The 19,974-nt window shown below is 46.0% G+C and overlaps 2 protein-coding genes across 7 annotated transcripts in view; one reads left to right on the forward strand and one right to left on the reverse strand.

Moving 5' to 3' along the window:
• Positions 1-9: 9 nt before the first annotated feature.
• Positions 10-15,974, forward strand: elmo2 (engulfment and cell motility 2). Of its 5 annotated transcripts, none has more exons than XM_060068993.1 (23): positions 13-164; positions 1,765-1,834; positions 2,100-2,205; positions 2,572-2,612; positions 3,464-3,536; positions 3,634-3,684; positions 3,965-4,134; positions 4,514-4,613; positions 6,858-7,009; positions 7,522-7,600; positions 9,028-9,063; positions 9,759-9,809; positions 10,421-10,543; positions 10,788-10,907; positions 11,237-11,341; positions 11,430-11,538; positions 11,727-11,863; positions 11,987-12,150; positions 12,904-13,016; positions 13,176-13,283; positions 13,387-13,469; positions 13,714-13,791; positions 13,886-15,974. In XM_060068993.1, exons 3-23 carry the CDS (start codon positions 2,128-2,130, stop codon positions 14,084-14,086), a joined length of 2,172 nt encoding a protein of 723 aa, XP_059924976.1. In that variant the 5' UTR covers positions 13-164; positions 1,765-1,834; positions 2,100-2,127; the 3' UTR covers positions 14,087-15,974. The 5 variants fall into 5 exon arrangements, with proteins under 5 accessions (XP_059924977.1, XP_059924976.1, XP_059924978.1 ...); XM_060068995.1 differs by having other exon boundaries at positions 6,858-7,003; XM_060068994.1 differs by lacking the exon at positions 1,765-1,834 and having other exon boundaries at positions 10-164.
• The window catches only part of LOC132470397 (leucine-rich repeat neuronal protein 2-like), an 8,443-nt gene continuing 3,460 nt past the window's right edge, over positions 14,992-19,974 (reverse strand). For both annotated transcript variants that reach the window (XM_060068992.1, XM_060068991.1), the window contains one exon: positions 14,992-19,758. In XM_060068992.1, the coding sequence (XP_059924975.1) occupies positions 16,926-19,400 (2,475 nt within the window). In that variant the 5' untranslated portion in view covers positions 19,401-19,758 and the 3' untranslated portion in view covers positions 14,992-16,925. The remainder of the gene's footprint in view (positions 19,759-19,974) is intronic.

The following is a 19,974-nucleotide window of genomic DNA, read 5'->3' on the forward strand; positions in this document are numbered from 1 at the left end:
ATGCGATATTTGTAATTTGAGGACGATGTGAGGAAAATCCTTCTCATTGCAGACAGATCCATCTACCTTGTGGCCCGCCTACAAGGCGTGGTGTTGTATCCCATTTCGTAAACTATTTCATTGGAGGGGGGATCCTAAAACAGCATCTATGGCCGAGCTCGAGGGTAAGTAGCGTCTGAGCCGATACAAATGCGTTATGAGCGGTTAGTTAGTAAGAGGGCATTTGAATGTAGCGACGCCGATACATTGTTGATTGTGTTTCTCTCAGTGTATCGGACGTAAATTGTAAATAAGACCAACTCGCTGAGATAACAGGCTGCAATGGTGGACCGGAGCGGATAGCAAGTCAATGACCTGATGTTAGACGATCAAATATTACATGTCTGGAAGTTTAATTCGCTGATATTGAAGGAATAGCCTGAGCGCCGAATATATGGCGATCACACGTGTTAAGTGGCTGCATGAATGGCGGAATGAATTAGTGTGCGTTAGTTTCGGGTGTTGCATATTATTTGTTAGCATCGACTGGTGGATGCACATTCCGTCATCAGGCACATAACGTTACATCCCAATCCCCTCTTCCAACTCTCCACACATCAGCAGGGCTATAAATACAACGTTTGACAGCTTTTAGACCTGTATGTGTCTTAATGCATTGCTTTGCTGAACCGTAAGCTGTATCCTGTCATGGCCTAGCGTTCATCTTTAATTGTGGCTAATCGCAGTTTCAAGTATGTCCATTTCATTCACATTTGAAACCAGGCATGTAACATATGTCAGGCAAAACTGCGATTGCGACTAATTCCCCCGTGCTAGAACGTAGGCCTACCCCAGTGTATGTTGATCTCTAAATGTAACCTTTAATAAGCTCTTCATCAATTAATAATACATCAATAATAAATTTGATTTATTATCCCACCACCCATCCAAGAGTATTTTTGCATTTGCCAGATTGCTCAGAGAACTATTTGATTGTCAAATTGGCTTGAAATATTGGTTAGAAATTGGAGACAGAAGATTACAAACCTATCCTTAACGATGGAAGTGAATTGGACCAATGCTAAACACTTTATGCAGACTAGTTTATCATCGCATGTTACCCTCTAGTGGTGTAGGTAGGTTTTCAAACCCTATTTGGAAGACTGAAAAAACACCAACAATTGCCTGTGTGCAGGAGGCCTCTGCGCTTGAATAGCTTACTTGACAAAGGCCTAACAAAAGCTGTTACCCAAGGCTTACCTTAAAGTGGTCTGGTATTCATACAGTCTCATTAAAAAGCACACGTATTCTTGATATTAGGGATCGACCGATACCGTTTTTTTAGGGCCGATACCGATACCGATATTTTTTCATCAGCCTTAGCCGATACGCCGATACGGACTTTCTTGAGCCGTTTTTTATTTTATTTTTTTTAAAGAAACATTTATTGAACTTCAATATAAAAAACAATATTTAACAAATAGTAAAAACAGGTGAAGTAGAACAAGTAAGAACAAGTAAGAACAAGTAGATGAACAATATTTAACAAATAGTAAAAACAGGTGAGGTAGAACAAGTAAGAACAAGTAGATGAACAATATTTAACAAATATTAAAAACAGGTGAGGTAGAACAAGTAAAAAATAAAAAAAAAAATCGGCGAAAATCAGCCGCGTATCGGCCAATACCGATACACGTAAAAAACGTGAATATCGGCCGATAATATCGGCCGACCGATATATCGGTCGATCCCTACGATATAACCCAAATATTGTTGTCCTTGCAGGGAAGCTGACACAATGTTTTTTACAGCAACGCTCTGAGATTGATTAATCAACTCATCACCTTTCAATTAGGTGATGTATTGCTTTATTTTGTTCCATTCTGTATTAAACAAAAGTATGAAAAAGGAATACAGAAATAGAATAGCAAGTGTACGTACAAGAGGCCAATTTTAGTGTGGCGCCAGCTGTCCTGTGCCACCATGTTTTAATACAATCCAGTGATCCTGAGAATGAAATACGTGTGGTATACCAGTCATGGAGCTAACCTCAGGCAACCAAGTCTTTGAGTTGTTAAAATACATGGGTGCTTCTTAATAAGTGGTTGTTTACTTCACAGGGTCCTGTAAACAAATAAAACAGCAGTGATGCCGCCCCCATCTGACATTGTGAAAGTTGCAATTGAATGGCCTGGTGCCAATGCGCAGCTTATTGAGATCGACCAGGTCTGTACTCGTTCTCTGCCATGCTTTTAAACACCTCTAATATCCTCTCTACAGTCTGTTAAACAAGCACTTGGAGGCATGTAGACTGAGATTTCGTTTTAACTTCTGTTGTAAACCGAACACTGAGAATAATAGACGGTCAGAGCGTTTGATCTATATTGCAGTTGAAACTGGAAGACTTAATCTTGACACGGCGGTTATATTTCTGACAGTACAGATAACTGCAGATTGTATTCAGGAACATATTACAATGTTGTATAACTGGGTAGATTCAAATGATCCTGATCAATTATAATATTCCTGGCTTTTTTGTCGAAGCATACCAATTTATTTCCCATGCATTTATAATAAATTGCTTGTTTACAGAAAAAGCCTTTGTCTTCAATTGTGAGGGAGGTATGTGATGGGTGAGTACAACACTTTCTATATTGATTTATTACTTAATGTATTTATTTATATGTAATAATCGAGGTAAATTCATTCAATGTGCATATTAAAGTGTATGATTGGTCACCAAAGACGGGAATAAAAGGTTGAACAGCAGTGTCCAATTGCCTTCATGTTGCATCAATAAAAAAAGAATATATGATCAGTTTAAAACAAAGTGTTAGGAAATAATGTACGCTGAAATAATGGTTGAAGACTAGTACAAATTAAATTGTATATTTTGGTAAAATCCACGTTTTGAAAAACATCCAGTATTCACACTTCTAAAATGATTTCCTCTTCTGTCTAAATAAGTGTTTTCCTTTGGTCAATGACCTCCTTAATGTTCTTAAAGCAGACTATCATCTCCAGACCGTCCCTGACTCTGTTTGTCCCCCGTTTCCTCCTAGAAATGTCTGCGTTTCTTTTTCACATCGTATCTTGCCTCATGTTTATTCCGACAATAAACACACTGCCAAAAAAATCAATTTCCATTCCATTTAAGTTTGCTGCAGTTCTCCCTCCCTGCGGAGCAGCTTTCCTTCCGTACACGCACAACGCCCACTTCTTGTGTCCTCTATCCATAAATCCTCCATCTGCCGTAACGAATAGACCTTCTGGAGGCCTCCGCTAGATTTCAAATATCTTTTTCTACCACGCGTGTACTGTTTGTCAATGTGTGGAAATTGTATGTGGGGTGAACACGGCCTACCCACATTCTGTTCTGAGAAACATGCATTTTTCAAAAAGATCTAGCTCATGGCGTTGACTAATGCCAAAGCATCTGCCACGGCTGCTCTGATGTTCCCTTTCCTTCCCTGTGCGGTTTTAGGTGGTCGCTGTCTGGGGCAGAGCAGTTTGCCCTCCGATATGCAGACGGGCCCCAGCTCTACATCACAGAGCAGGTGATCCCCTCTTACTTCTCGTTGTCGAGCGGACTGCGGTCAGAGTTTAACTTTTTAAAACCGCTCGCTTACCCGTTCTTCTGTTTTTGTCTTCTAGAGTCGGTGTGACATCAAGAATGGAACCATCCTGCGCTTAGCCATTTCTCCTGTAAGGCACCTATTTATCTATCTATTTATTTAAAAGTCGGTCATTTTTTCATACTTCTGGTTCATCAAACAATGCTTCATATTGTATGTGACAAGTTAAAAAAAGTTAAACGTCAAAAACACATCATGCAAGTCACTGGAATTGCCAAAAATCTTTACTTTTATAAGTGCGATGCTCTCATGGAAAGCATAGCAAATTAATCTCCTTTCAAGGCAATACTTTGGGGTAAAAAACGAACAACAACAATCCGATGGTGTGACTAATATAAGTACGTGCCCAGGCCCGTGCAGCTCGTCAGTTGCTTGAAAGGATCCAGTCCCATGGCATCGACGCGCGCCTGGAGGCCCTGAAGGAGCTGGCCAAGCTCTCCGCCGACCCCACCTTCGCCGCCGAGTTCATCACCATGGAGGGCATTGGCACGCTGGCCCGGCTCGTGGAGAGTGGCACTCAGTGAGTCTTCAACACCTAAGTGTATAGAAGGGATGCACAGACGTGTGCAGTGTTGGGCGGGGAATCAGCTTCAATGCTGGGTTTATTTAATGGAGGGCTTTGTATTTTTTGATGTCATTGGTTATCATATTTCTCTTGTCTCTAGTATCACTGCATATTTGAGTGTTTCTGTTATTCCTACCATCTACATGTTTTCCAAGATGTTGGTGAAAAGTGCAGTGTAGTGTAAAGTTTTAAGGGCACCCCCCAGCAGGCGTACTTCCTGTTCTTGTCTGGTAACCATAAAGCAGACTCAACCCAATAAAGTCTGTATGCACTGAATACAAGTGTGAAAAAATGGGGAATAAAACGTGAATGTTCAAAACTGTTTGTCCTGAAGCTTTGGCGAGATGCTGGCGTTCACACTCACAGCCTTTCTGGAGCTGATGGATCATGGCATAGTTTCCTGGGACCTTCTTTCCCTCTCCTTCATAAAACAGGTATGACTAACTTATTTATGTTCCACTGTTTCACTCTTCAAGGTCTTCTTGGGTTTTATGCAAAAAGTTACATTTCATAAGAAAAGTTTGGAGCTCCGGCTTTAAGTGCTACGCATGAATTGACAATATTTTCTTTTCTTTTCATTTACTTGACCTTCCACCCTTTGTGCTACCGGAACTGAGTGGGTTGCTGTTGCCTAGCAACTCGCTGTGCCTTATGTTACTTGGATGGGTCTTTTTTATTTATTTATTTTTTCTACTTTGTGAAAAGCTAAGCTAATGTTCTTTTAGTGGAATGCGCTAGAACTTTGGATTGACTCTGCAGGCATAAATCCAAATTCCAGACAGCTCTGAATGAAAATGTGTTTTACTGCTGATTTAATTTGCCATATGGCATATCTTAATCAAGAGCACTTCTGCTGTTATATATTAATAGATTCAGCGCACATCCAAGCAGTGCATACAGATCTAAATGTAGATATCGTTGGTGAGAGCAAAGTTGTACAGCGTTTCCCACTCCCAGCATGGTCTGCATTCTTTCAAATGCACGGACCCTTAACAGATCTATCTGGGCGATTAGAGCGTTTGATTGGTCCACTAACAGACTGCTACCCATAAATGTGGTGATGCACCTTTTGATATTTAACCTGGTTCCGAATAGCTGTCTATTATCTACATGCAATTGCAAATCATTATTTCCTTTGAATCTGAGTTAAGGTATCTGGCGTTCTGCAACAGGCCCTAAATCATTGACAACTCTTAAACTGAACAGAGTTCAATGTACATTGTTATCACATTATACTTTTTTATCTTATATTTTCTTATCTAAAAAATAAGCTTGCTGAGCAATTCATTTCCTAATCTTAACTACTACTACTTTTTAACTATGAGCTGGTACCAAACAGGCAAACTGTACATTGTTCTAATTTTACATTTAAGATTTACTGCAATGCATTCTCTTGTAATGAATGGCAGCACTAGTTAATGCACTATTGAAATTATGTCTGTGTGTGTGTGTGTATCTAGTGATTGTATGGACAACATGTAAGCATATTCTCAGTCTATCCTGAATTTCAAAAAGAGTGATGTCTCTTAGTAGAACGCTTGATTAGGACAGGAGGACATTGTACAGTAGGGCAATGTGGTGCTGTGTTATTCATGGAATTTTTAAGTTATCTTTCCTCATACACAGTCCCCCTTTCTACAGAGAAAGGGAGCAAATGTATAAAAATGAATAAGCATGTGAAGTAGCTATTACTCGATGAGTCACCAGCAGTCACACATCTGTTACTGTAGTCACACACCTCTACGCTAGCAGCACACTCAGCGAGCTGCACTCAGGAATAATAATTATATCCAAACAGACCACCAAAGCGCCATAACACAACCGCCTACAAATCCAGAGAAAATGTCCTTGTATTGCATCTCAGATTTGATAGTTTAGCCCAGACAAGGCAACCCCTTCCTTTGTCAGAGAGTGACAAAAACACATCTTTAAATGTAAATGTTATTTTAGGGTTAGGCGTGTGGTTCCCAGGAGGTACACAGGATGATCCAAGTCAGCACACATAAAAATACAATGAAACAGAGGATTTTGACGATGCAACTGTAAAACGGGCAATAAGTAAGGCAAACAACAAACTGAGTTCTACGCCGAATGTATTTGCGTAACGGTAGAACGTGAGGCAGAAGGGAGTTTACGACTAGACCCATTCAGCGCGGGAAGGGCTGTGTATTAACAAGTAGGGCTGAAAGATTAGGAGAAATAATCGAATTGCGATTATTTTGACCAATATTGCGATATCGCGATTTTTATTTTTAAAGTTCCTTATGTCCTGTATTATTCACTAAACTAGCAATTAATCATTCTATAGTATGACCAACACAACATTGAAAGTAGTCAACATATAAACTGCCCTTTCCTTTAAGCCAGACCTAAGTCGGAATGGGGAACGTGTCATCTCCTCTAACCTACGTGCGTTCGAGCCATGAGGCCAGAAAAACATGGATGCTCACACTTAACTACAAGAAGACAAATGCATTATTATAATTCTAGATTAGCTAAGAAAATGATCTAGTTCTGAAAAAAGTTGACAGTAAGGGAGCCGACTATACATTGCTGTCATCGTAAGAGAACCCTCCAATAAGAAAAAGTGCTATTAGTTACAATGCTAGCTGCAGTATCGGTATCGGCATCGAAACATCTCTACTTCAGACGGGTAAAAGGGTGCGTGGCGTCCCCAGATCGCGGGCTACGTGAACCAGCCCATGGTGGACGTGTCCATCCTGCAGCGCTCGCTGGCCATCCTGGAGAGCATGGTGCTCAACAGCCACAGCCTGTACCACCGCGTGGCCCAGGAGATCACCGTGGGACAGCTCATCGGCCACCTGCAAGTGTGAGCATACACACACGCACAGGAGCCCCCCCACCCGCTGCTGTGGGGGGGGTGGAGGGCGGAGAGGAGAGGAGTGGTCCGGCGGTGGCGCTCTGAATTATTTTGTTATCCCCCCCCCCCATTGACTAGAAGAGCTGAGGTTGTCTGTGTGTGACCCGCCGGTGGTTGCTATGGGGACCTGTCATATCGATAACAAACCAGCATGTCTTTTATCGCACCAATTCTTTTTTGTTTTATCAATGTCTCTTTTGATAGCTGGTAGCCTTTCAGAGCTCTAGAGTTTTTGACCCACACAAGCGATGTGATGAAGATGGTGTGTTCAATAGGATAGGATTCCCAACAACCTCAGCCTGGCGGTAAAAGACTAAAGTAATAATAACTACCAATATTGTTGTCCCCACCCCCCGGCGAACCCAGACCAACACCCTCAGTGTAGTACGGGTTCGACCTCACATGTCTGTGGAGCAAAATGCTTCTAATGGTTTGTTGCCTGTCGTTGACCTCCTCCACAGGTCCAACCAGGAGATCCAGACCTACGCCATCGCCCTCATCAACGCTCTGTTCCTGAAGGCCCCCGAGGACCGGCGACAGGTCAGCCTCCAGCCCGTGGCGCTCCTCCGAAACGCTCATAGGACTAACTGGGGGAGGGGGAGATAACATGTTACACTCTGCGTAATGCTGCGTGCTCACTCACACTAACAGTTTGAAATAACAATGAATGTTTCATAATCCAGAGTGGGTTAGTGGACTCACTTAGCTGTGTATACTGTGTAAGGATCTTTGGATAAAAGACGTATTGCCTCCCCGTGGATTCATATCGGTGTGGAACTGAGGGCCAGTCGATTGGATGCTAATTTGGATAGAGTCTGCTAGCGCTCATTCTTTATATTTTCTTGGACTGGTGACGTCATTTAAAAATCAACCAACCCAACCCTCGTGAGTTTCCTTCTACTTTTACTTGTGCTCCATATTATTTAAAACTGTAAAAAAATTCAGTACAGCATCACAATTCTAAGAAATGATTACACTCAAGTATATAACATTTATGTGCAAATATTGTACTCTCTATTTACTAGAATCCTATACACGGTTCCCCTTTGGGTTCCATACGGGAAGGACATGTCGAGTGTTTCAGGCCAGGAAAACCTGGTGCCAAAAAGGACATGCAGTCCCACCAAGGACACAACACCTGCTCCGTCAGACACCCTCATGTATTAGGAAGGGACAGCAAAGCACAGCCTGTGGAACAACACTTGAGATTTCCCGTTCTCCTCAATTTGACCCGTGAAATTGTGTTTGCAGCACAACTGAAAGTACAACTGACTCTGCGGAGGGGCAGTATGTCTTGTCGGGTGTTTGGTGTTATTAATACATATCATACCATCTGTGTATGCTTCCACACAGCGCACTAACACACTGCCGCGGCACCTCATGCCTGGCTGCCTCTTCTTCTTCTTCTTCTTCTTCTTCTCCATGTCCTGTCTTATCATTGCCCGGCTCCCTGTCCCCCAGGCCAGGTTTGTCCAGTTACGTGTCAGTCGAGTACCGTGGTTCTCAAGGTAACTCGCTTCTCGTGGCAGCAGGAGAACAGAGTTACCGCTTTACATTTTCACCCATCGCATCCAACTGGTTCCCCGGTCTGAGCCAAGCCTTAAACCTATTACCCTTTTTTACCGAATTTTGCCTTTTGAGTAGCGGGAGTTCATCTCCACACTGTACATTTACATTGAGCCATAGCAATTGATACGACATCCAGTTGGTTGAACTCTTTCAAACCAGCCGAGCTCACAAATTGCTTGGGCACGACCAACTCGAAAGCAGTGACGGGGGTTATGGGGGACGTTCCCAGGGGCCAGACGATATGTATTTCACCATGGTAACGCTCGCGCGCTCTGCATGCATGCTGTATCTGTCGGCGTTCTGCATGTACAGTATATCACGGCCCATGCGCAAGTTTGTAAGTACTGTTTCCATCACTGTTGCACCTTCCCTCTCCTCACACCCCCACACCCCCATAGGCGGAGTGTACTAACCCACTGGATCAGCAGCTCACTGTGAGTACAGTCCCCACCCCCCCCCCCCCCTCTGTTCTCTCCCCCCCTCCATTGACTCCTCTCTCCTGTTCCCCTGTTGAGCCATTCAAACGCTATGTGCTACGTGGTCTCTGTCCTTCACACAACCAGGCCTCGCTTTAGCACCTGGACGGACCCTTGAAGACGGACCACACACACACACACGCACGCACGCACGCACGCACGCACGCACGCACGCACACACACACACACACACACACACACACACACACACACACACACACACACACACACACACACACACACACACACACACACACACACACACACACACACACACACACAAGGTTGAATTTGATAGTTATGTAATCATGCGCTGGTATAAGACAGCATGCAGCCTACTATATAAGTCCCAGAGGGGAGATGTTGGAGTCATTGTAGCAACCCAGGGCAGTTAAACGATTTGAAAAGTGGTAAACATTTATGATCAGACCAAGTATGTCCAGCGTGAGAGTAATCGGCTCACTTATCAGTGGCGGGGGGCAAATGGCATTGCGTGTGTTGTTTTTTCGGAGGTGTTTTAACTCTATGCGCACTTCCCTTAGTCAGCTGCTTTGCTCTTGTTTGATGTTCAATGCGGGAAGAAATGCTAAGGAGAGAAAAAAAATTGTGCCGCATCTGTCAGGTTGTTTGACTCCCTTCTCCTCTCTCCCCAGGAGATGGCGAGCACTCTGGCTCAGAAACACCTGCGCTCCATCATCCTCAATGTGAGTCACAGGCCCCAGAGTGCACACAACACACAACTAATGGCTGGTGTAACTGCAATGGTCGACGGTAAATTAGTCGTCCGATTTTTCGAGGGGTAGAATCAAGGGGCCGGGATGCCTTTTGATAGGAAGCGTCTCTGAGGGGACGGATTCACTGCACCAAGCCGTCTTTCATGAGCAGTGACACCTTTCTTGTAGAGTTGATGTACCAACATTAGAAAGTATTGGATTAGGGAAGCTGATTTCCCTGGTCTAATTCTTCACAGAGCTCCCTCTAGATGTCAGTAAAGGACACTTTGGTAGTATTGCAGTGTTCCTATGTTTGCATAAGCAACACAACAGTTTCATATTCAAATGCTCATTCCTGTCCAAATATTCATTCTTTCAATTCCCAGTCAATCTTTTGATGAGGTACTTCAAAAATCAGTTGAAGTACAGTTGAAAAACAGTTTTTTTTCTGTCTCATTATAATGAGACGGATTAAGCAGTTAACGTCTCAAACGTGCAAATTTAAAAACGGTTTGCTTAGAATTATACACTGGTACTGCTGTCGTTTGTGCATTCTAGTTACATAAACCCCTGTCTGAATCGTAATGCGATTTCTATTACAGCATATCATCAGAGGAAACCGGCCAATCAAAGCAGAGATGGCCCATCAACTTTATGTTCTTCAGGTGCTGACCTTTAACCTTTTGGAAGAACGTATGATGACCAAGATGGATCCAAATGACCAGGTAAATAAATTGATCTCTATTTTGATATGATGTGTTGTTCCACTTTTTCTTTCACAAAAGTATTTTTATGGTTGACGTGACTGTTACTAATGGGAATGCTTAGCTGAAAAGTGTTAGTGTCGCGGTTCGGTAACCCCTTGATCTGTAGTTTGGGTTGGGTTCTCCATATCACAGCACACGCCATCAAGAGATAACTTTGAAGTCGTGCTAACGCTACTGTTCCTGTTGGTTTGTGGCGGTCCAGGCTCAGAGGGACATCATCTTCGAGCTGCGCAGGATTGCGTTTGATGGAGAGAACGACACGGGGGGCACAGAGAAGAGGAAGGCCATGTACACAAAGGACTACAAGATGCTGGGCTTCACCGTGAGTCTGCCCCGCGCCGGCTCTTATGTTCATGCATCCCTGATAAGGCTGCCCGAGAAAGGCTCTGAGTTGAACTCAAAGGTTTTCAGTGTTGCTTTTTTTGCTTGCCAATTATCTGAACTAAACTAAACAGCAAAGGACAAAAAAATCTTATTTTCATCTTTCAAATCATCTCCTTTAATTGGTCTTTTAATTGTTGATCTTTAAATGTTTAGAAAATGTGATTCCTGCCATTGCAAAGCACCATGAAGGGCTTTGAGTTTGAAGGGTGCTGTACATAAACCTGTCTCTTGCCTCGCCTCGCCTCTCCCCGTCTTCTGCGGCCGCAGAACCACGTGAACCCCGCCACGGACTTCACCCAGACGCCCCCCGGCATGCTGGCCCTGGACAACATGCTGTACCTGGCCAAGCTGCACCAGGACACCTACATCAGGGTCAGCTCCCCGCTCCCTAGAAGCTCCTCACTCACCCTCACGGGCCGACCGGTAACACTGCTGCCTCTCCTTCCCCCCCCGCCCACAGATCGTCCTGGAGAACAGCAGCCGCGAGGACAAGCACGAGTGTCCGTTTGGCCGCTGCGCCATCGAGCTGACCCGCATGCTGTGTGAGATCCTGCAGGTCGGAGAGCTCCGTGAGTACTTTGGAACAGCCCGAGGCTAAACAATGTTGTTCTTAATCCTCAAACTCAATCATGTATTTCCTCCCCAACACCAGCGTGAAGCAATAACAATGAGGCGGAAGAAGCGGCTCCCTGAAATAGCAATCGTTTTTATTATTTGCGCGCCTTAATAAATCCTTACCTCCACGGTGTTTGCGCAGCGAATGAAGGCTGCAACGACTACCACCCCATGTTCTTCACCCACGACCGGGCCTGGGAGGAGTTCTTCTGCGTCTGCATCCAGCTGCTCAACAAGACATGGAAGGAGATGAGGGCGACGGCCGAGGACTTCAACAAGGTCAGAGGCCCATACGTGGAACATACATTGTGTGTTTTTTGAATGTAAAGGCCGCCTGAATCAGCACTGTGCATTGGTTATGGGGGTAAGTCTGGAGGGTTGATGTCGACCCTTCCTCTACAGGTGATGCAGGTCGTCCGGGAGCAGATCACCAGGGCGCTGGCCATGAAGCCGGCCTCCCTGGACCAGCTGAAGAGCAAGCTGCGCAGTCTGAGCTACTCTGAGATCCTGCGTCTCCGCCAGACGGAGAGAATGAGCCAGGACGATTTCCAGTCTCCACCCATCATGTGAGGCTATGTCTGAAACAGGCTTTTGACTCGTTTGCATTCGTACCAGACCGTGAAGACTGGAGCCCACAGTCCTACTTTGTACACTCGCTCATTTTGATTTAGCCACTTAATGAATAAATCAATAATTATCTAGATTTATTGATTTATTCATTGAGTGACTAAAACAAAAATGAGTGGCTATAAAAAGAAGGATGATTAAATCCACATATAGGGCTTGTACACCAGAGTGCATCATGGGAGGTTCTGTTGTTGATACTGCCATTATGAGAGGACTCAACAGAGTCACTGTAAAATAAATACGCAACGGCACCATGCCTTCTTGTGCCACGTCTGGCATGAGAAAACGCTGCGGCAGTGTCAAACACGGCAATGTCTCCCCATAATGACAAATCGTTTCAGGATTAATGACTTAACAATGAAAAAAACGTGCTAACACAACGTGCTAACACAACGTGCTAACACAACGTGCTAACACAACGTGCTAACACAATGAAAAAAAACGTGCTAACAACACAGCAGCGAACAGCCCAGCACTCCTAGTACTCCTGGTCATTGCTAAAGATCTCCCCCACAGAACCAACCCCCCTCTCTGCAGTGGCTAGGAGGGCGCTGGTACCTTATCCTGCCTTTAAAACCAAAATATTTGTGCCGCAGAATATTGTGTACTGCCTTTGCCGCGCGGTGTTATGCACGTCCTCCATCAACGCCCACGCGCGCGTGTGTCGGCGGCACCTTTCATGCTTTTTGCAGTGAGCTGCGGGAGAGGATCCAGCCCGAGATCCTGGAGCTCATTAAGCAGCAGCGCCTCAACCGCCTGTGCGAGGGAAGTTGTTTCCGCAAGCTGGGGAACCGCCGGCGGCAAGGTACGAAGCGGCACAGATGCTCCTGTTCTCTGCCCCCCCCCCCCCCCCCCCCCCCCCACACACTCATTCAGTGGAGCGGTAATGCAACCGGGGGGGGGGGGAACCTTCCACCCCCATTGTCACTCAGGTCCCTCTCTCTCCCCCCTCTCTCTGCTCCAGAGAAGTTCTGGTTCTGCCGCCTCTCCCTGAACCACAAGGTGCTGCACTACGGGGACCTGGACGAGTCCCCACAGGGGGAGGTTCCCTTTGAGCTGCTCAGCGACAAGAGTGAGTCAGGCGTGGTTTCAAATGCCTCCGTCCGACGACTCCTTGTGGTTCCGGCACGGCTGAGAATTTATTCTTTGTTTGGTTTTCTTGTTCTTTGCTGCAGTTCACGTGTCAGACGTAAAGTCCGTGGTTACGGGGAAGGACTGCCCACATATGAAAGAGAAAAGTGCGCTGAAACAGAACAAGGTACGGTGTCAGGCCGTCGGCTGTTTGTTTTCATTGGTGTTGGTTTCTGTAGTGGTGTGGGTCCCCCCGATTATGTGTGTGTATGAATTCTGTTAAACACATGTTCACTAGAGGGCACCATCACATTTACTTGGCCTCAAGGAGTCGTTTGGACTTTGCTGTTCCCGTGGCGACCACTGCTTAAGGGAGGGGCACCCATTATCCACGATTTCCATTTAGTCCTTTTCTTCTTATTTTCTTCCAGGAGGTGCTGGAGCTAGCATTCTCTGTTTTCTACGATCCTGACGAGACGCTGAACTTTGTAGCGCCAAACAAATATGAGGTAGGCTGCCAACGTGATCGCCATGTTATTTTTGTATGTTGAGTTTGATATTCCCTCGCTGACGTTCCTCTCGCTGTGTGTGTGTGGGGTGCAGTACTGCATCTGGACCGACGGGCTGTGTGCACTGCTGGGCAGAGAGATGAGCAGTGACCTGACACGCAGCGACCTGGACACTCTCATCAACATGGAGATGAAGCTCCGCCTCCTGGACCTGGAGAACATCACCATTCCCGAAGCCCCGCCCCCTGTGCCAAAGGAGCCCAGTTCATACAACTTCACCTACAACTACAGTTGAGGTGTGCGTGCAGGAGTGTGTGTGTGTGTGTGTGTGTGTGTGTGTGTGCGTCCGTCTGTCTGTGCGAGTGTGTTATTTGTGTGCATGAGTATAGTAGGTACGGGCATACTCTAGTTCGAGAGTAGATAAATATGAAGTCAAAAATAATTGTGTCTATTTTTAGCTACATCACAGGACTATTTTGTTTAGCCCTTGATACTGCATTCTAGCTTCATGATTATATTCTATTTGTATCTGAGTAATTAGCTTTTACATTCTTAAAAAATGCTGCCAAGGAGATGTGGTAGGTGTAGTCATTTGTGGGTTATTCACCTTGGCCTCCATATTCGACAAAATATATTGTGCAACAGTTAGCGAGTGACTGACATTCCATTATCGTTAGATTATATAAAAAGCCCATGTTTGTCAGAGACATTTCTGAAAAAACAAGTAATGGACAACTAAAAGCATACTCACCAGATTAATCACAAGTAACCTTGAAGTATTAATCCTTGATAAGGAATCAAATTTAAACCAAGAATTTAAAAAGCTACATTCCTATTATGTATACGTGTGTGTGTGTGTGTGTCCGTGAATCAATTTGTGCCAATTCAGATTTAAAGATTTTGTCTTTAAAGATAAAACAAAGTATTGCCTGCTTTAAATAATCTGCAAAAAATAATCCATACGGTACTTATCCATAAGGAAAATATTGTCTAAATCAGTCATAACACTATAAAACCTGTTTTTTCTCGCAAAAAACACAGCCTTAGCAGTAATAATGTCTATATATTTCAAAACATTTTATGTGATAGTTATGCGTTTTTTCTCACTGCATTTTGTTACTCCATCTGGTGTGCCCTCACAAAAAAAAAAAACTTCTCACGCTTCTAATGCTAAAATAGTCTTTTTTTTAATCCTGAGTCTTCAGGCCTCTTTAATTATCATCTTTTTTTTAAAGTTCATATCAACGAAGACCATTTCCCCAGCTTTGCCTTAGTACAAGTGCTGCAAGTAAAATGTCGGAAATGTGTTTCATAAACATGAAACAGCTCGCATTTTTGCATTTCAAGCAGTCTTGATGGTGTGCGTAAAAACGTAAAACTATATTTCATTTGATTTTTATAATTTCAATATGTTTATTGCATATTTTTCGTGTTGTATTTGTGTCACTTTTATCTTCTATGGGTATTCATTGCGAGTGGATATTGTCATTTCAAATGCAGAATATAAATATATTTTTATAAACTATTGTGTAACTTTGCCGGCTGTGAAACAAAATTGATAATGACGTAGTCACACTGGTCTATTTAGTCAACCCTCGGTACGGCCTCAGTAACGGCAGACATGTCGTCTCATGGGGACAGTTTATATGTATTGGCATTTATTATTTGTTGAAAAAAGTAAAATCATGAATGTCACGTGTTTCAATACTAATATGACCGGTTGACCTTTTCCAGGTAACAAAAAAATGAAGTAAATAATGCCTTTTACTGCTGATCCTGTGGCAGCGCTAGTGAGTTCTCTTTGAAAAGTGTATGATTTCATGTGGCAGGTGGTGATGTATTTTGTATTTTATTTTTATCTTTTGTATTTTATTTTGCTCCTCAAATGTTGAAGCTGCTATCAGAATAGTGTACAGCAACAGCTATAATTCATCAGTAACCACCAACAAACGTTTGTTGTTGCGCTGGATGTACTAACTCTGGACACTTGGAGGTCTGAGCATCTTGCTTGACCCGCTAAACCACTTATAGCTACTTGCTAGTGCTAGTTACAAATGACGTGTTGTACAGTACAAAATAACAACATTCAATCTAAATATGTTTTTCATAATTGGATACCTGTATATATAGTGTGTTACTTCATTGAAACATGTATGTGTGAATAAATACAAAGTCTAACTTAATATTTGAATTGCATTTTTTGTTCATAGAACAACAAGAAGTTTTTCAGATTGCAAGTTTCACAAGCATACACAAAACAGAAAACCTTGTTATGTATCGTTGTTATAGATATACAAACATGTGTGTGAGTGTGTATTGGCTTGGGTGTCGATTTATTCTAAAAATCAACAAAAAATGGCAAAAATAATTTGACGTAAATTAAAAAGATTTTTAATATGCAAATAGCTCAAAATAGATTTTAACACAGTCATCTAGAATAGACCACTTATTTTTTTAAGATAATGATGTTATAGGCAGGAGATCGAATAGAGTTGATCCACTTGAATAACGAGAACCCAGACAAAAGCCATTGAAAGCTAAGCAGAAACAGTTACCACATCAATCAATTTGACACCGAATACTAAATAAACAAACAAAGGTGCTTACTCTGGATGACATAAGCTGTGTGGGGGAGGCTGGGGGAGGGGGGTACTCAAAGCTCTGCACCATTTGTCCACAATAGTGTAAATGTCTGGTCATCGTTTGAGAGGGAGATATCTTCCACAATCTTGGTCCAGTGAGTCACATGAACCTCTGACCCTTTCTCTCTTCTCTGTTCACTTCCCATCTTGTGGTGGGCGTTGGAAAGAAAACTTTCCATTTTGATTGTCCATTTTTTTTTGACTCCCTTGTTGGCTGGTACTATAGTTAAGGTTTATTTATATACAACAACACAAAACAATGTCAATGTATGTATATGTATATATATATATATATATATATATATATATATATATATATATATCATATAGTGTATATAAAATAAATACAAATATCTTCCTGCACCATGGAGGCTATGTATGACTATAACCAATTGGCTGGAGATGGTTTTGTTTTTATGTGTGCATATATACAGTGTGTGACGGGTGCTAGTACGGGCTCTCCGTGCACATATACTGCTCATGACTATAACCTTAGCAGTCGTGGCGGAATGGCGCCTTCTCTTCCCGCGCTCCCGGGTGACTCACATCCCCTGGAGTTTGATCCGGCGGACCGTGGTCCTTGACCTCCTGCAGGAGGTCGACGTGGCACTGCTCCCGCCGCTCCGCGGACCTCCGATCCAGGCCCTGGCTGGCCACTATCAGCAGAATCACAACCAGGAACAACAGCACCAGCACTGTGGAGCTGAGCTCGGGCCCCAGCGGGAGCATTTGTTGGCTCGGTGGAGCCTCCTCGGTCTTGACGGTGACACACTGGGGTCGGCCGCTCCCTCTCTCTGTCCGCCGCTCGTGCTCGCTGGCCGGGCCGGCCCCCAGGTGGAGGCACACGCGGTACAGGGTCTTTGGCACCAGGTGGGTCAGGTTGAAGCTCTGCGTGCCGGCGAGGATGCGCGTGGTGTAGGTGGGCACGGGCGCCGCGTCGGGGTTGATCGCGCGCCAGAATAGACGCGTCATGGGCCGGTTGTGTCCGTTCGTCCAGGACAGAACCATGTGGTGCTGTCCGACCTCTCGCGCCTGCAAGCCGGCCCCCGCCGCCTCGTGTGGGTGTCGCCTCAGGTTGGCGGGCAGCTGCTTCTGCCGGGGTCTCCTCCTGACGATGCAGTGCACCACCACTGTGACGCTGCGCGTGTCGGCGCCCAGCGCGTTCTCCGCCACGCACGTGAACAGGCCGGCGTCTTTGGGCGTCACGCCGGTGATCTCCAGGGTGCCCTCGGGGAGGAGCCTGTAGTGAGTGGAGTGGTTGCGTGCAGCGTGGGCTCGAGGCGTGTCCGGGGAAAGGCTGTGGCCGGGTGTTTCGGCGGCGGGCGGGCCTTGGGAATGAGCGAGGCCGGACGCCGGTCCTATCCTCACCCCGGAGGGCGTCACCCAGTAGACCTTAGGCTGGGGCTCTGCCAGGGCTCGGCAGTGCAAGGCCAGGCTGGTTCCTTCTCTCACGCCGACGTACGCCGGCAGGGGGCCGGCCGGGATCAGGGGCAGGCAGGAGGCGGACATCTCCCGGCTGGACACTTCCTTCACCCTGCGGGCCCTGAGCTCCGGCGGCTCGGAGCACAGCGTGGCCTGCGGTTGGATGAAGCGCACCGTCCGAGGGCCGCTGCTCCCCGCCCCGGCCGCCTGGGCGTGAGCCGCGGCCTCGGGCGGACGGGCGTCGTGGTGGGCGTGCCGGTGGAGGGCTCCGTCGGCCGCCCAGCGGAACAGGCAGTCGCAGCGCAGCGGGTTGGAGTGCAGGCTGAGCTCCTGCAGGCCGGGCAGGGAGAGGAGGGTGTGGTGGTGCAGGGCGCTGAGCGAGTTGGAGTTCAGCATGAGGCTCTCCAGACGGCTCAGGTGCAGGAAGGCGTGGGGGTGGATGAAGGACAGGCGGGGGTTGTTGGTGATCTCCAGCTTGGTGAGCTCGGGGAGGTTTTCCAGGGCGGCTCTCTCTATGGACACCAGGTCCTCCATGTTGTTCAGACCCAGCTCCTTCAGGTGGATCATGTCTCGAAAGCCCCCCGTCTCCACCAACCTGATGCGGTTCTTGTTGAGGTCCAGGAACTTAAGGCCTGGGACTCGTCTCAGGGCTTGGGTAGGAACCTTGGTCAGCAGGTTGTCATAGAAGGAGAGGCACTCCAGGCTGTCCAAACCATCCAGAGCTCGTTCCTTCAGGACCCTCAGACCCATGCCTCCGAGCATTAGACTACGGAGGGACCTGAGCGCCTGGAAGGCCTGCTCCGGGAGCACCTCAACGGGGTTCCCTCCCAGCATCAGCACCTCAAGGCGGGGCAGGGGCTTGAACCACTCAGGGTCGACGGTGGTGAGTCGGTTGTTGTTCATATGCAGGCGCAGCAGAGACTCCAAGCCAGCGAACGCTCCGGCCGCCAGTGAATGCAAGCGGTTGTGGCTCAGGAAGAGCTCCTGTAGCACCGGATAGGAGGAGAAGGAGGCCTGGGGAAGGAGAGCCAGCTGGTTCTCCTCCATATGCAGGGAGAGCAGCGAGTGCAGCCCGGGACGTGGACTCCATGACGGGACGCCGCCGAAGCGGTTCTGGGACAGGTCCAGCTCGGTGAGGTTCGGGAGGCCGGGGAGCTCGTCGCTCGGCAGGCCAGAGAGGAGGTTGCTCTGCAGACGCAGGGTGTGGGTGTCGTGGGGTAGGGGCGAGGGGAGCTCTGTCAGGAGCAGGTCATTGCAGTCCACAGTGGGAGCTTTGTGATAAACAGATTCGGCGGAGAACCACGGCTTGATCTGACACACGCAGCGCGCCGGGCAGGAGACGTGCCATGGTAGCGAATGAATCACGGCGACGCTGGACACACACGTACCGACATACGCACACAGCAACCACTGTAACTGGACTAGCACTGAAGTCGGCCTCATAATCTTCACGTGTGACATGAGTGATCCAGGTGAGGTAATGGAATGGAGCTGGTTCACAAGTTTCTCATTACAAAACGGTCTGGGTGAGAGAAATGTACACATTCACCGTATTGGGCAGCTTAATGGACCGCGACTGATTTCTTTGTCGGGGAACCTTGAAGGGTTGCAAGAGCAATATTAGCCCAAATGAGAACAGATAAGAAAATACATTACAAAGGTGTTACTCCGATTTGTACAGAGATTGTAGATACAAGATGCAAATACTGAGAGTGTCTTCAGTGGGCCCGTAGCTTGAAGTCCTTTTGAATTTGATACAAAGGTCTGACTGATTGCCAGACAACAGCAGTGTGGAGGAGGCCGTTGATTGGCTTTTGTTGTCCGACAGCGGATCTCACATGGTGTCTACTGGTAGGACATGCGACGCGGAGTGTCGTGGCTCACTGCGTGTTCAGCAGCCCAGCTGGGAAAAGAGCGATGCATACGAATTAAACAGTATCATGGTTTGCTTCTTTGCATTTAGTTCTACGTTATACAGCATACTCTACTCTGGAAATGAGGAGGACATTTGGATGTAGATGATGACGATAATGCATTAAAAACTGTTTTAATTAACTTTGAACTATCACGGTTGTAAATGTGTGCTCATCAGTTGGTTTATTTTTAGATGTGGATGGTA

Source organism: Gadus macrocephalus, chromosome 13, assembly GCF_031168955.1.
Source record: "Gadus macrocephalus chromosome 13, ASM3116895v1".
Taxonomy (NCBI): domain Eukaryota; kingdom Metazoa; phylum Chordata; class Actinopteri; order Gadiformes; family Gadidae; genus Gadus; species Gadus macrocephalus.

Excerpts from the sequence above, each read along its gene's own strand:
- elmo2 (XM_060068994.1), top strand. The coding sequence starts at position 2,128 with ATGCCGCCCCCATCTGACATTGTGAAAGTTGCAATTGAATGGCCTGGT. Across the intron at positions 4,135-4,513 it reads CTCGTGGAGAGTGGCACTCA|CTTTGGCGAGATGCTGGCGT; the intron begins GTGAGTCTTCAA and ends TTTGTCCTGAAG. Across the intron at positions 11,539-11,726 it reads CCTGCAGGTCGGAGAGCTCC|CGAATGAAGGCTGCAACGAC; the intron begins GTGAGTACTTTG and ends GTGTTTGCGCAG.